This window comes from Lactuca virosa, chromosome 3, assembly GCF_052849685.1.
Source record: "Lactuca virosa cultivar CGN04683 chromosome 3, Lactuca_virosa_CGN04683_v6, whole genome shotgun sequence".
Classification (NCBI taxonomy): domain Eukaryota; kingdom Viridiplantae; phylum Streptophyta; class Magnoliopsida; order Asterales; family Asteraceae; genus Lactuca; species Lactuca virosa.
In genome coordinates, this window is record NC_136428.1 from 59,734,162 (window position 1) to 59,749,687 (window position 15,526).

The window sequence follows — 15,526 nt, forward strand, 5'->3', positions numbered from 1 at the left end:
AACCAAGCTTTATGCTGTTACATGAGAGTATTGAGCCTAGGACTCCATTTTTAGAGCTATTTCATCAAATAGAGCTATATGTGCGATGCATGAACTTAAAGTTCAGACCTTTACGTGACTTTTGGGTGTTGGAAGGTCAGATCTATAGGCTAGAGAAACAGATCTGACCTCAGAAGGTCGTTTGAGCATTCTCATGGAAGAAACTCGCCGAGTCCATGAGAGGACTCGACGAGTCGGATCGTGTTGCACCACGATTCGTGATCAGTGGTAACCCGTCGAGAAAAAGGTTAACTCGACGAGTCGAGTGAGGCCTTAGGAGGATTCAGAGGACACGTATGGACTCGCCGAGTCACCTGAGTGCACTCGACGAGTCTGGTCAAACTTGGACCGTTGACTGGGATTGACTTTTAGGGTTTGGTCAACATTTGGACATTGGACCATTGGAGGGGTAAAATGGTCTTTTCCCCTTCTGAGAGAATATAGGGAGGGACTAGTCTAGCTTTTGAGAGCCATATTAATTAGAGATAATTACTTTATGTGATTAGGCGGAGGCTAGATCAGTGATTCGAGTTCGAGACTTTCCGAGATTACCCGAGGTGAGTCTTCTCACTATACATTACCTAGAGTGGTATCTATGTGCAGGCCGGAGGGCCTTATGTGTTATGTGTATATTTGAGTTTATGTGCATTGTGATATATGTATGCTATGTGATATATAGACCAGACTGGAGGTTCCAACGATTTAGACCGGACCAGAGGGTCCAACGAGCTAGACCGGACTGGAAGGTCAAACGAGCTACGGGACTGGAGGGTCCCGCTGAGACACATTGACCGGAGGGTCATATCGAGTTATAGCCTCGAGTGGCTTATGTGTAGTATGTGGTATTTTGGGGAACTCACTAAGCATTTATGCTTACCGTGTTATGTGATATGTGTTTCAGGTACCAGCAAGGATCGCAGGAAGGCGCCAGCATGATTTGTACACACTGGCAGAGGATTATGTTTTGAGATTCTGGGATATGTTTTATTGTGATGACATTGATACATGAGATTTTTAAGAATATTATATGAGTTTTATTATGTTTGAAAATGAAATATTGTTTTAAAATTTACGTCGTTACAAGTTGGTATCAGAGCCTTGGTTTGAGGGATTCAGATGCACCTTCGGGCGTATCTGAACTCAAACTGAGGATTTGAGAAAAATTTTCATAAAAGAAACAATTTTTCTAAAAGAGTAAAAGATTTTTGAGAAAAGCAGAACGGAGCAGTGTGTACGATCAGCCAGCGCCCGAACGGTGATTTCCCAAAATACCCTTACATTATGTGTTATGAGATATTATGTGATATGCTATGCATGCTAGAGTAGGCTAGGTATTCATATCTAGGACTAGAATGGCCTGATTTGTGATGCCTTAGCCTAGGAGATTACTGCTACTATGAGTTACTTCGAGAGTGAGTAGGTAGCAGCGAGGAGCTTATAAGTGGTTTACTGGAGGGTAGCCTGTGTTCAGCGAGATATAGTGTACTTGTGATCTGGGATCCTAGGAGGAGGACTTGGGGTGAATACTAATGTGGTGTGGAAGGTAGTATAGGGACCGTACTACTGGAAACACCGGATCAGTGAGCAGTCCAAGTAAGAATCCTTAGGATGCTAAGGAACGAGTAGGGTTGAGTTATCGAGTGCGAGTATACTCGAGCGAGTCTCTGATTTCTTTTGTGTTGTGTTTCAGAGACATTATGGTCGGCACGCGCCACACTCCAGGTGAACTTCTCGGTCTGATAAACTGCTTACTTAGTAGCTCGTGAAGATGAGAGGACAACTCGTGCATTTCAAGAGGTGCTAAGCGATACGACGCCTTAGCAATCGGAGCCGCACTTGGAACCAAATCAATCCTGAACTCAACATGCCTCTCAAGAGGTACACCGGGTAACTCCTCCAGAAACACATCTACAAACTCTCTAACTACAGGCACATCCGAGATCGAAACCCGCTCCCCAACTCGAGTATCAACTACATATGTAAGATAACCCATACACCCGTGATGTAAATACTGTTGAGCCCTGACAAACAAACAAAAGGCTGATCCAATCCTGGTACCATATCCATAGATGGTCAGTTCTCCCCTACATGGGGTTCGCACTACCACTCGCTGGCCCTCGCAGTCAATCATCGCACAAAACCTGATCAACCAGTCCATCCTTACTATCATGCATACGTCCGCCATAGTGATAGGGATCAGATCAATCGGCTAAGACACCCCAAATATCTCTAAGGTACAATCTCAGAAAACTCTCGACGCAGAAAACCCATGCTCGTTAGCGATGGAAACCTGCAACGGACACTCTAACTCTCCAAGAGTCACATCAAAACCCCCACCGAAAGATCGAGACACAAAAGAATGACTCGCACCCGAGTCAAAAAGCACAAGATCAGGTAAGGAATTCATTAAGATGGTACCTAAAATAATCATAAACATAAGCATACCACAAAAATAACTTAACAGAATCATAACAAAAACATACCAGTCACGACGTCCGACGCCGCCATGGCCTCATCTGCTGTGAGTTGGAAAGCACGTCCCCGAGCCCTTGGGGGCTCCGCTCTACCCTGGAGCCCATCCGTAATCCTCATAGTATCCAGGGAAGGAGCCTGAACATGCCTATCAGCAAGCAATGGAAACTAGGCTTTCATGTGGCCTGATCACAATGCTAACAAATCTTAGTGCTCGTCACTGGAACCTGCTGGAGACAATACCTCGCGAAATATCCCTTATTTCCACACTTGTGGCACACAGAAGAAAAAGTAGAAGATCGTCAAACACCATCATGACCCTTGTCACACTTGCTACAAGTGTAGCCCTTTTTTCCTCCTGATCGTGAACCGGAAGGCTTGAACTGCTTCGCTGCTGGCTGTGACTGAACTGGAGCCTGTCATTGCTCCCTTGTCTGTATATATAACTCAATCTCCCGTCTCCTCGCGACATCTTAAAGATCCAAAAGAGTACCATAGTGTTGGGTGGAAACAAACTGGAGAATACCAGTCTTGATCATGCTCAAGTATCGCGTCATCTGAGCCTGCTCGGAAGCAGCAAACTCGAGACAAAACAAAGCCCTCTCTGTCAACATCATGGTGATATCCGTCACCGACTTCGTCGTCTGCCTTAAATCCAGATACTCCTAAGCCAACCTCTCCCTCTCCACCAAGGGAACATATCGAGTGCGAAACATCTCCGAGAACTGCTCCGAAGTAACATCAGTCCTCTACTTAGGTGTATAGGAACCAGTCGCCAGGTTCCACCAGTCCTTTGCGCCCAAACGAAGAAGGTTCATGGCGCACCTGACCTTCCAGTCCTTTGGAAAGGATCAAGTGAAGAAGCAACCCTACACGTCAAAAATCCATCCCATAACCAAGATCGGGTCCTTGACCCCGTCAAACTCCGGGGGCTTCGTGTTGCTGAACTCTCGGTACTGAAATGATCCTCTCCACTGCATACCAGCAGCAATAACATCTGTGGTGGCTTGCAGTTGTAGCAGCCTCAGACATAGCAGTGTACCGCTCATCAAACAACTCAATCATCATGGCCTTGATAGACCCAAACAACTCCGGAATGGCACCTCAGATAGCAGTAGCCACCTCTGTTGCAATCAACTCTCGAATTTGATCCTCAGTCAACCACGACCTCTTCTGGCCATCATCTCCGGATCCAGGAGCCGATCCTCTCGTCACCACCATACTAAAAATAAACCAAAATAAATCAGAAAGGACAAAAATCATACTGCTATACTCAACATGAATAGACTTAAACCCTCGAGGTTTGTGACTTGCTTGCTACGCGTACGGGTCCTATGCTTTCAGTAGTACAGGCCCATACTACCTTCCATACCTACCCATATTTGTCTCAAGGATCATCAAAAACTACCCAAAACAAACCCATGTTTAGGATACGCGTACATCTTATCCTCACTCTCTCGAGAGTGGGTAATCCATCCTCTACTGGCCTGCTATACCCACAAACTCACTCATGAAACTTCCACCAACCCTGCAACTGCTCATGTATGATAATCATACATAACACTGGATCCCATAGACAATCGAATACATGACTCTACCCTAACCCCACAACCAAACAAGGAACAGGAAATAAGGCTAAATCAAACATTTTTAGGCTATAGAATCCTAGTTATGTACAAATATGATGCATACACTAAGCAGCTACAATAATGATGTCAATTTCATACACTAAGCAAGAAACTCAACTAGGCTACCAGGCATCAAACATCAGGCAATTCTATCATGTAACTCCTGAAGATCCCTAGCTTATCACTAGCATGTTGTTCTATCATAAATATCAACAACAAATAACAGTTTGGGTAACTTGGGGGTGCTTTCTTGCTCCAGCTGATCGTCTTCCTTGGTTACTTTTGAAAACAATTTGAAAATCATTTTTATTTTTTTTTAAAACTGATATTGCCATATTTATACATATATTTAGGCAATATTTTAATACATTTTAAGTAATATTTTGGTTAATTGCAAAGATATGTGATACTTATTGAGTTAATTTATATTTTGCAGCTAAATAGGACACTCTTGAAGAATAAGGACCTGAAGTGACAGACATTGGAACTTTGGAGTATTGAAGCTTAAAAGAAGAACATTTCAGCAAAATACCAACCTCACAACGTGAGACATCAATTATCACGACGTGAGGAGAGAGTTTCTAGAAGATTAGTACGCGAAATCCAGAATCCTTGCGCGATACAGATTAATACCAAGCTCACAACGTGAGACTCCTATCTCACTATGACAACCATGATTTTGTGAAAACTATATATATATATATATATATATATATATATATATATATATATATATATATATATATATATATCCCTTTTCATTATCGATTGAAAAAGCTTTTGGAGGAAAGATATTCTGAGATACTCGAATTTGGAGGTCAGAAACCTACAAATGGTAAAACCTGACACTTTTACATTAGATGATAAAAAAAGTTTCTTACATCATTTCATAGAGTATAAAACTGTATTATATTTACTTTTTCACAATTACCTTATAATCCACATGTATAGTTCGTAGATGATGTTTTCACTCTCACATCTATCATTTCATATATTTTTACAACTGTTTGATTTCGTTTGTCTATAATATATTTCGATTCGTATATAATTTTCACTTTGTTGTTTCTATGGCTTTGGTTGTTTCACAGTTTGGTGAATGTAATGATAAAACTCTTTCGAGATGGATGAAAGATGTAATGACAATTACCTTATAATCCACATGTATAGGAACATGTGGGAGTCACTTGTTTGCATACTTCAACATTCTCTCAAGAACAAAAACAGGGTGTATGAGATATCAGGAAGAAGTGAATTTATGCCTTCATATTTGAGGCAAGCTTTCATTACAATACTCCAAACTTGGATATATACACTTTTGACTTTTGAGTTCAAACCTAGTAGTATTCAACTTCAATTTGGTATGAATTTCTAATGCCTAACTGTAGTATCAATTTAAACTTGAATGAGTTGTAAAGTTTTTCTTAATATATCTTTTAAGATTTTCATACCAATAATCTAGATGTTGAACTTTGTCTGTTTGACATCGAAGTAAAGTCAAACTAGTTTTGGGGAATATGTAACTAATGAGGCATATGATTTGTGTAGGATTACAACTGCACTGTGGATTTTGTGGGTTCTTCATTTCTAGTGAGTGAATCGTCGTTCAGGGGTAGAAATGGTTCTTTTGAAACTCCAAGATTGGATTTAATGGATAGAATAACTTCAATTTATCATGATGCTGATGTGTTGATCTTCCACACCGGACATTGGTGGACTCATGACAAAACTTCTCGAGGGTAAGAAAGATTCATTTCTTTACTTTTAGTAAAAACTTATATGTGTAAGTTTTTGCTTTTGACTTAAGTGGACTTAATGGGGACATGACTTAATATATACATATGTATTGTTAAGTGGAGGAGGCTCTCTTTGTTCATTAACACCTCACTTTTTACACCACTACCCTTTACACTTATTTCTTTTAGACATAAGGGTAAAATAGTCATTTTTTCATTTTCAGAAAAAAATCTTTGTTTATACATCATTTATTCAATCATTACTTTATCAATACAACATTTAATGAAGGAAAAAAAAACCCTAACATAACACTTTTGTGTACCTTATTTAATAGTGAAGATTATTACCAAGAAGGCAACCATGTTTACCCAAGACTCAAGGCTCTAGATGCATACACCAGGGCTCTTTCTACATGGGCAAGATGGGTAGATAAGAATATTGACACCCAGAAAACACTAGTTCTCTTTAGAGGCTATTCAATCACTCATTTTAGGTATGTAAATGTTAATGGTTCTTTTGATCAATTTCATCATAAGGGGTCTAGTCTTATTTTTATATATGTTTGTAAATTGTAGGGGAGGACAGTGGAATTCTGGAGGACAGTGTCACAAAGAAACGGAACCAATCTTCAATACAAGTCATCTGACAAAGTACCCATCAAAGATGCGATCTGTTGAGAATGTGGTGAGAATGATGAAGACTCCTGTGATATATCTCAATGTTAGCACGCTTACAGATTACAGAAAAGATGGCCACCCATCGATTTACAGACGGATGTACACCAAATCTCTATCTCCAGAGCAACAAATGGCTATAGAGCAATCACAAGATTGCAGCCCTTGGTGTTTGCCAGGTGTACCAGACACTTGGAATGAGTTGCTATATGCATCTTTGTTGAAGGTTGGAAGAGGGTCTTGGGAAACCTGAAATTTGGTGTAGATAGTATTGTAACAAGCTTCATTTTTTTTGTGTGTGTGTGTGTTTGAAAGATTTGAGAGAATTAGGAGTTTAGTTATTATGGTTAACTTGTTAGGAGTTGTATGTTATCAGTCGATATCTGAAAAGGTATGCGGTGTTTCAGTGATAGTTTGGATTCTATTTTATGTGTTTGTCGTACAAATATATCTTGTACGGTAATTTTGTAGTTTATCAAATTAGACACACAAATAATCAAACTTACAAATAATACTGAAAATCAGGTGGGATTAATAATAAATTCTCTTATTATTATTACAATTATTAATTATCTAGTTTCGTATGAAAACTAAGTTGATCATTCGTGATCAGATCTGATTATACGAAAAATGGAAGGATACATTCATGTTATCAAATGTCATAATAGAAAAATTAAAACCTACTTGACACTGTATAGAAAGGCTCATGTCGTTAATGGTTGTTAACATCATTCTTTGGCTGTAAGCATCATCATAAAACCCTAGGATTTGATTCAAATTATCCTTTGTCGCAACAACGTACTGGGTCCAAGACCCTAAATTTGGGTTTGCACCAGACTTAAGTACGCCCAACGTACTCCATGGTCCATCCGCGATCACCTAGTCCATTACGCCCAACGTACACCTATGTATGCCCAACGTACCGGACTAACCCAACATCCTCCTAACTTCAGAAGGCCATAACTTCTTTGTTCTAACTCCGATTTCGATGATCCTTATATCCATGGAAAGGTAATGAGAAGCTTTACAATCCTATCAACTCTCCTTTGCCTTAAAACTTTCTGAACTTAAATCCAAAATTCATTAAAGACCCAAACCATCACCTTTTTACAATTATACCCTTGGGCTCCAAAGCACAAACCAAAATCTTGGATCACATTATATATATTACCCACATCCAAATGGGTCTAAACGTCTCTATCACCAAAGCTCGAAGCCTTATGATACTCTTCGGGGGTACGACCCCAGATTATGAAACGACTCGAAACAAGGTGTTACGACTCTCCCCCACTTCAATTAGATTTCGTCCTCGAAATCAATCCTCGCTACCTACCAAGAAATCAGACGGTCCAACCAATTCTCTCAAACCCTGTTTTGGCGAAAAGTTGACTCGTACTCATTGCGACCTTACAAAGCTACCATTAAAACCCAACCTTAACGGGGGTTATACGCCCTAATGGAGAACATTTATATTGATCCACTAATGGAAAAACCAGCACTTTAATGTTAATTCTGAAACCCCCAAAACTTTACCTGACCTCCACACGGGCATAAACATTCTGAAACACAATCACTCGAACCTCTCTCTGCAAACTAAAATGAAAGACATCATTTGGATCCAAATTTATAACTGATACCCTTGGCAAGCAGGATCCTTGGTCATATCTTGCTGATGAAAAGATCTTTTATATATATACAAAGATGACTCCCAATGCGAGTCTCATCTATTTTCCAACCCGATACATAACTCATATCCCAAAATCCAAGGATTACACTTGCATTCTATCTGAAATCTTCCGATTCCACGATGACCTTCCACTAAAATGAGATATCAAATATTCAATTGACCGCTGAGACTGACAGTCTGACACCCGGACCCTCCACCAGGCTCCTACCAAGAGTCTAACTGATAAGGGCTACCCTAGCATACACATCACGCCAATACCAATCGCTGGCCACAAAGCATTCCACTCTGACATGATCCAATACCTTGCTCCATCCAATTTCGATCGGGTCTCATCCACTCCATCACAACCAAACGGGCATCGCCCACGGGTATCGCCCAATCAAGTGTTGTACAGGCCCACCATTGCCTTGGATCTAACGATCCTATACTAAACAAGGAGTAGTCCTCCCTCAATATTGTGTGCCTCAACTCATGCATATGTTGATCCTCTTTTAGCCCAACAACCACTTCTACAATGGCCTACCTCATTTTGGTGAATTCTACGACTACATCACAGACTTACAACACTTCCCCGACAGCTTATCGTCCTTGTGTATGCTACGACTACCTCGCAGTATTACAACACTCCCCTATTAGCCATGAGTCCGACTCATGGTCTTGTTCTCCATCTACCATGCTAACCCATGATCAAACACTGGTTAAAACACTGGTTAAACCCATGGTCTTCAAATCCTCGTATGTAGCATATTGTGGAACCAAAAGAGCCCTCTCCCAAAACTTGGTTGTGATCTCCACCACAGTCTCACTCGTCTGGCGAAGGTCCTGAAACTCCCTCGCCAACTCCTACACCATAATGGTTGGGGGAAAACTCCGCCCTAATCTGGGTAACAAACTCTTCCCAAGTCATCATCTCAATGGCTTCGCCTCCTAAAGCGAAATCTACCTCCTCCCACCGATATTGAGATCTGTCTATCAGAAGACAGGAAGCAAATCTGAAATTCTACCCCTCGGGGAAGAAACTCGTCCAGAAAGCGTTCACCATATCCGCTAAGCACCTTCTATTAGCAATGGGGTCCTTCTCCCCAAAGAACTCGGGAGATCCATAAGCTTGGTACTCACGGAAGGAAAGAGTGCGAGCTCCTACAATAACCATAATCTCAGTGCAAAGCATGCCTAGACACTCATCCAAAATCTCCATGGTCCCCTCTTTGACCGAACCGAAGATCACAAGTGTCTACCGCGAGTGATATTCGACGACATGAACTCCCGCATCCGCTTATCAATCAGATCAGTGCAAGCACTTGAGCTCGAACCAGATCCTATGCCACGAGTGCTCATCACCATACTGAAAGGAAACCACACAATAATCAAAACATACCCAAAATTCCTCATCCACAGGTTTCCTAGATTCTCCGTTACTCCCCTTGATTCGAGTATGGATCCTGTGCTTTCAGTAGTACGTGCCCAATACTACCTTCCACACATATCCATTCCTTCCTCAAGAGTTATCCCAAATCCTCTAAGTCACCTTCTCAAATCGGTACTCCAAGTACTCGCTAAACAGCGCAATCAAACCCACTAAAACACTTCGTAGGCTCTCCTAGGTTCCGACCTCACCCTGTCGTCAGCTGCTGAAGAACTCCTACTAATGTCAGTTAACTACTTCATGAATACAGTCACATGCAACAAATCTTAGATAATCATTCGAGTAAAACACTCAACCCTACAACGGTTGGACTCAGACAAGAGCTACACAATAGGGTCAAATCCATTACTCTGAGATTATTTAATCCCTGCAGGATGCAACTTTACGTATTCACTTAATAGTTAACTTACGTCACTAGGGGTCCCACAAAGCAAAAAGCAAGCAACATTCATGCAGTAACACTATAAGTCACAAGACAAACAAAGGACCTCCCGAGCTCACTTACTACAACTCATGTTAGGAACTTCCACTATCACTGTCGGTTGCCTTATGCATGCAAATTATACACAATACATGATCAAATAGACTATCGAATGAAATATTGTACCGTAGGACCACAACCAGACAAGGAACAGGAAATAAGGACAAATAAGTCATTCTAGGGCTATATGATCCTTACAGTATACAATTTTTAAAGCATACACTAAGCAATTACTGCTACCAATACATATTCCCAATCTAGCATAGCATCCAATGCTTCCTAGGCATTAAGGCATAGTATATTAGGCCAATCTATCATGCAATTCCTGAAAGTATCCCTAGGCTTATCCTAGCATGCAACATTTATATCATATAACATAACAATCATGGATGGGTATTCTAGGAATCACTTTCTTGAGCTCGGATGATTGCACAAACCACACCCCATTTTTCTTCATAGAAGTCTTTTAAGAAATTTATTTTCTTTTAAAAGATTACTATCTCCTCAGTTTGAGTTCAGTCACACCTTAAAATGTGCCTGAATCCCTCAAACCAAGGCTCTGATACCAACTTGTAACGTCCCAAAAATTCTAGGGTAAAAGTTTCATTTTTAAATTCAACCATATACACCATTTATCCTTTTCAATCATTCAAATGTATATCAGAGTAAAAATAGTATCAAAGTACAAGCCCAAAATCATAAAGTTGCGGAAACATGGGTGGATGTGTTCCGATCAAGCCGTGACCTTCCCTTTCTAACCGGATGTACCTAAAACCATAACCATAAAACTATAAGCACAAAGCTTAGTGAGTTCCCCAAGATACCACATACCATACATATCATTGGGCCTAGCTCACGCATTGCGCCCATCCCACCATAATGGGCCTAGCCCGTCACACAATGGGCCTAGCCTAAGATACAATGCAAGAGTCACAAAGACAACTAGCATCCTACATATCATACATTGAGCCCAACTTTTCTTGATCCATAGGCCCCACCCAACATAAAAATGGGCCTAGCCCACCATACAATGGGCCTAGTCCAACATACCATGCTAGAGTCACAAAGACAACTAACATAACATATCCTAGTGGGCCGACATTGGTGCCTTCGACCCACGGGTACAGTGAGGAGATTCACCTTAATCCGAGATAACCGAAACACACGCACTGCTGCTACCGGAATCCTCACATTGGACACAACCAAATCTACATAATCAATAATTAAGGTAATTTTCCAAAATCCAAGGTCCAATCCATATCCTATCCTTCCAATGGGTAAAAGACCATTTTACCCTCCCAATATCTATTCCAATAACCCATGTCCCAAACTCAAAAAATATCCAAGGCCTAAAAGGCCCAAAAGAGCCTTTCAGGAGTACGCCCCACGTACCAGAAGTGTACGCCCCACGTACTGACTGCCACTACACAATATACAACTCGCCAAAGCTCAAAAAGCATGGAATCCTTGCATTACGCTGATCGTACACATACATACGCCCAACATACTCACCAGAGGACCAAAACTCTTATTAAGCCCTTAATACTTAATATCTAAGCATCCAAACTCAGATCTAACCTCTAAATAGGATATTAATCCATAAAGTTGCTAACTTTACTCCTTTGCATGTCTTAATGGGACCCAAAACCCATTTTTATCCTTATAAACCAATAATATGAACACCAACATTACCATGATTCATCAAAACCCAACAAGATGACATTTTTATGCACCAAAATCCTCAGAAATGCTAAGATCGAACATTCCAAGCTCATGGAGTAGCTCATACTCACAAGGATGACTCTAGGGACCATATTAAACCTAAAACAAGCCCTAGGTCCAAGTCAATAACAGTGTATAATATCCCGAAAGTTTATTATTTCCTCAATTGGAGTTCTGACACACCTAAAAGTATGCCTGAATCCCTCAAACCAAGGCTCTAATACCAACTTGTAACAACCCAAAAATTGTGATACAAATTTTCATTTAAAAATCAATAGTTGTAATCACCAAATAGGTCCAAGTCAATAACAGTGTACAATATCCCAAAAACATCAAATTAATAGTATCCGAAAAGTGAGGAAATCATTAGGGGAGGATGTTGTGCCATCAAGTCGGTCTCTTCCCCTTTGTACCGGAAGTACCTAAAAACATAAACATAAACTGTAAGCACAAGGCTTAGTGAGTTCCCCCAAAGTACCACATACCAAACGTACAACTGGGCCTAGCCCTAGGGTATATTCCAACCAAATCACATAAACATATATGCCTTATAATAACTAGCATCCTACATAACTGAATAACGGGTCGCATTGGTGCCTTCGACCCATGGATATAGTGAGGAGACTCACCTCATGGATAGACGAAATAGTTGCAACAACACGTTGTTCCAAATACCGACTCTACCAGTCATCTTTACATATAACAACGAACAAAACTCACACTACATATCAAAATACCCAAAATAGCCATAGGTCAAACTTAGTCAAATCCTGGTCAAAGTCTAAAGTCAACCTAGTCAACTGGTTTAACTCAGTTGAGTACGCTGGGCGTACTCCTCTCGTACGCATGGCGTACTATGCATTGACCAAAAATCAGGGAGCTGACCATGTACACGCAACGTACCATTTGCTATGCCTAGCTTACGCGTCTGCCACCGTTGTTTTCTAATAAGAGCTTAATCCCTTTAGCCATTTCGTCTAAAATCTAGATATAGTCCTCAAAGGATGTCCTTAATCGTATAGTTTCCAACTTTATGATTTTGCATGGCTATTAAGTGATCAATATCAAAACCCTAACTTCTTAACTCATTAAGACATCCTAGTCCATGCATGGAGTAAAACTAGGGACCAAGATTACATTTTTATGATTCTAAGCACTCTAAAACATCTGAAAGGACAACTCAAATGAATTAGAGTAACCCATACTCAAATACATCAAGCTTATGGGACCAAAATGAACACAATCCAAGGCTAGTAAAGATCTAAGTAAAACTTCATCAAGATCTAAGCTTTTTACCTCCAAGTGGTGCAAAATGGCCATGAGTTTCTAGATTCAAAGTGCTTCAAGCTTCCACAATGCTTCCCTCTCCTTCTTCTTCCTCTAAGAACACCAAAACACACACTAATGGCTCAAAGATGCTCTCAAAATGGATTAGGGTTTTCAAGGGTCGAAAATGGAGGTGGAGGTTGAGGAATACAAAGGTATCAATGAGTTAAGGATGATTAAATTAGGTCCAAACCCTAAAAATTAGGGTTTGACCCCTGACCACGTACACCCAACATACTAAACGTATGCCCAACTTACGTGATGAACCCATAATTTTCATAAAAAGGCTTTAAGTGACCCATTTGCAAACCAAATTCATTCTAGAGGTTAAAAATGAAAATTAATTGAATCAAGATGTTACATTCCCGTTAAGGAAGGCGGTTTTAACATCCATTTGCCACACTTCATAATCATGAAAAGAAAATATGGCAAGCATTACCCTAATTGACTTAATTTTAACAAATAGTGAAAAGGTCTCAATATTGTATACCCCTTGGGGTTGAGTAAAGCCCTTCACAACCAGTCTGCCTTGAATTTATGTACATTATGTAACATTCATAAAATTCATGAAAAATTTAATCTTTTGAAACCATCCAACAAATCATCATTGTTTACAATTTATTTTTCAAAACATGTTTAATATCAAAGTTTTCCCAGAGTTATAAATCAAAACATGAGGAGGTGCACGATCACACCTTTGCTTTCCCGCAATCATCGTACTTGAAACATAACCCAAAACTGTAAGTCCAAAGCTTAGTGAGTTCCCCCAAAATACCAACATAAAACAAATAACATAAATATAATAACAACATGCAATGGGTCCACAGCTAAAAGACTGGATTACCCCTGAGCCCACATCATAAGTCTGGCTTGCCCTTGGGCCCACAGCTTATGCCAGGCTTGCTACCCGACCAAATCAGTCCTCGGGCTGGATACCACTAAGCCCATAGTACGAGTCTGGCATGCCCTTCCCGACCCTAAACTCATATCTGGAATGCTCATGAGCCCTCAGTATGAGACTGCCATGCCCTCCCCGACCCTCAGCTCATATCTGGATTGACCCATGGTTTGTTGGCTACCACACGGAGCAGTACAACCACAAACCAACCCACACAATATGTCGACATATAACATATACTAACATATACAAATAATCATACAGAAAGTATCACAGGTAGTCCTACCGATCTACTAGACTAGCATATCAAAACTAGCATGCATATCTATTCCATACTCATCATATCAACAAATATCAGTCTATCAAACCAATGGGCCGGCCTTGGGGCCTTTGACCCATAAGTATAGTGAGGAAAACTCACCTCGCAGACTGAACAAAACTGATGAGGTCCAACTCCGAAATCTCAGTTCCCTAACCGATACCTGTTTCTACTAAGTGACCAATTCCATCAAGATCCCAAAATACCCTCAAGGTCCAACTTGGTCAAAGTCAAAGGTCAAGGTCAACAGCCCATGTTGACCCAACACGCTGTGTTCCCCTTGGCCACGCCGTGTTCCGCGTGCATCCAAACAGTCAGGAAAACCTCGGCCGACATGCCGTGTTGACTTGCAAACACGCCGTGTTCGCCTGAGTTCCAACAGCTTAACACATTCAGTTCCCTTTTCGACTCCATGAGCTCCAATGCTAAGATCTCGAACAAAACGTGATTAGGAAGGATAAAGTTTCCAACTTTATCCATTGGGACTACAAAAAAGGTCCAAACCCAAATCAAAAGCTTAATAATGAAAGGGCTTAACCAAAACACACTTAATCCTTAAGGCCTGAAGTCCATCCTTTCCAGAAGTGATTCTAACACCTAAACCATCCCAAAGGTTGGTGCTTTTCAGACATACATGTCCAATGCATGTCTTGAACCCATATTAGGTCAAAATGAGGATTTATGACCTAATCTCCATGCATGGCATCAAAACTTGATTATAGACCAGATCCAAGACACTACTACGTCACCTTGACCTGGAGATTCATAAAGTTGTAAACTTTATGAGATACAACCATTGCAACATTCAAGAACAAAGAGCACAAGGGACAAAACTCAAGATCTAACAACTTTGAATGATAAAAATCGGGTCTTGGATACTTACAAAGGTCCAGAAGAGTGCCAAACTGAAGAATGGGGCTTACTTGCTGGATCTTTTCTTCCTTCTTTTGCTTCAAAACACCAAACTAGCTTCACAAATGGCAGGTAAAGATGATTAGGGTTCCTTTCATGGCTTGAGGGGATGATGGGGGCTGAGGGTGAACAAACCCTAGCCTCAACATTCCTTTAAAGAAGGAGAAAAACCCGAAAGATTAGGGTTTCATTCTGACCATCAACAATC

The 15,526-nt window shown here is 40.7% G+C and overlaps 1 protein-coding gene across 1 annotated transcript; it reads left to right on the forward strand.

Moving 5' to 3' along the window:
• The first annotated feature begins 5,259 nt into the window (after nucleotides 1-5,259).
• LOC145163566 (protein trichome birefringence-like 2) lies at nucleotides 5,260-6,801 on the forward strand. Its single transcript, XM_079082395.1, has 4 exons — nucleotides 5,260-5,415; nucleotides 5,685-5,875; nucleotides 6,208-6,366; nucleotides 6,449-6,801. Exons 1-4 carry the CDS (start codon nucleotides 5,260-5,262, stop codon nucleotides 6,798-6,800), a joined length of 858 nt encoding a protein of 285 aa, XP_078938521.1. The 3' UTR covers nucleotide 6,801.
• The last annotated feature ends 8,725 nt before the right edge of the window (nucleotides 6,802-15,526 follow it).

Excerpts from the sequence above, each read along its gene's own strand:
- LOC145163566 (XM_079082395.1), top strand. The coding sequence starts at position 5,260 with ATGGATGAAAGATGTAATGACAATTACCTTATAATCCACATGTATAGG. Across the intron at positions 5,416-5,684 it reads TGCCTTCATATTTGAGGCAA|GATTACAACTGCACTGTGGA; the intron begins GCTTTCATTACA and ends TGATTTGTGTAG. Across the intron at positions 6,367-6,448 it reads TATTCAATCACTCATTTTAG|GGGAGGACAGTGGAATTCTG; the intron begins GTATGTAAATGT and ends TGTAAATTGTAG.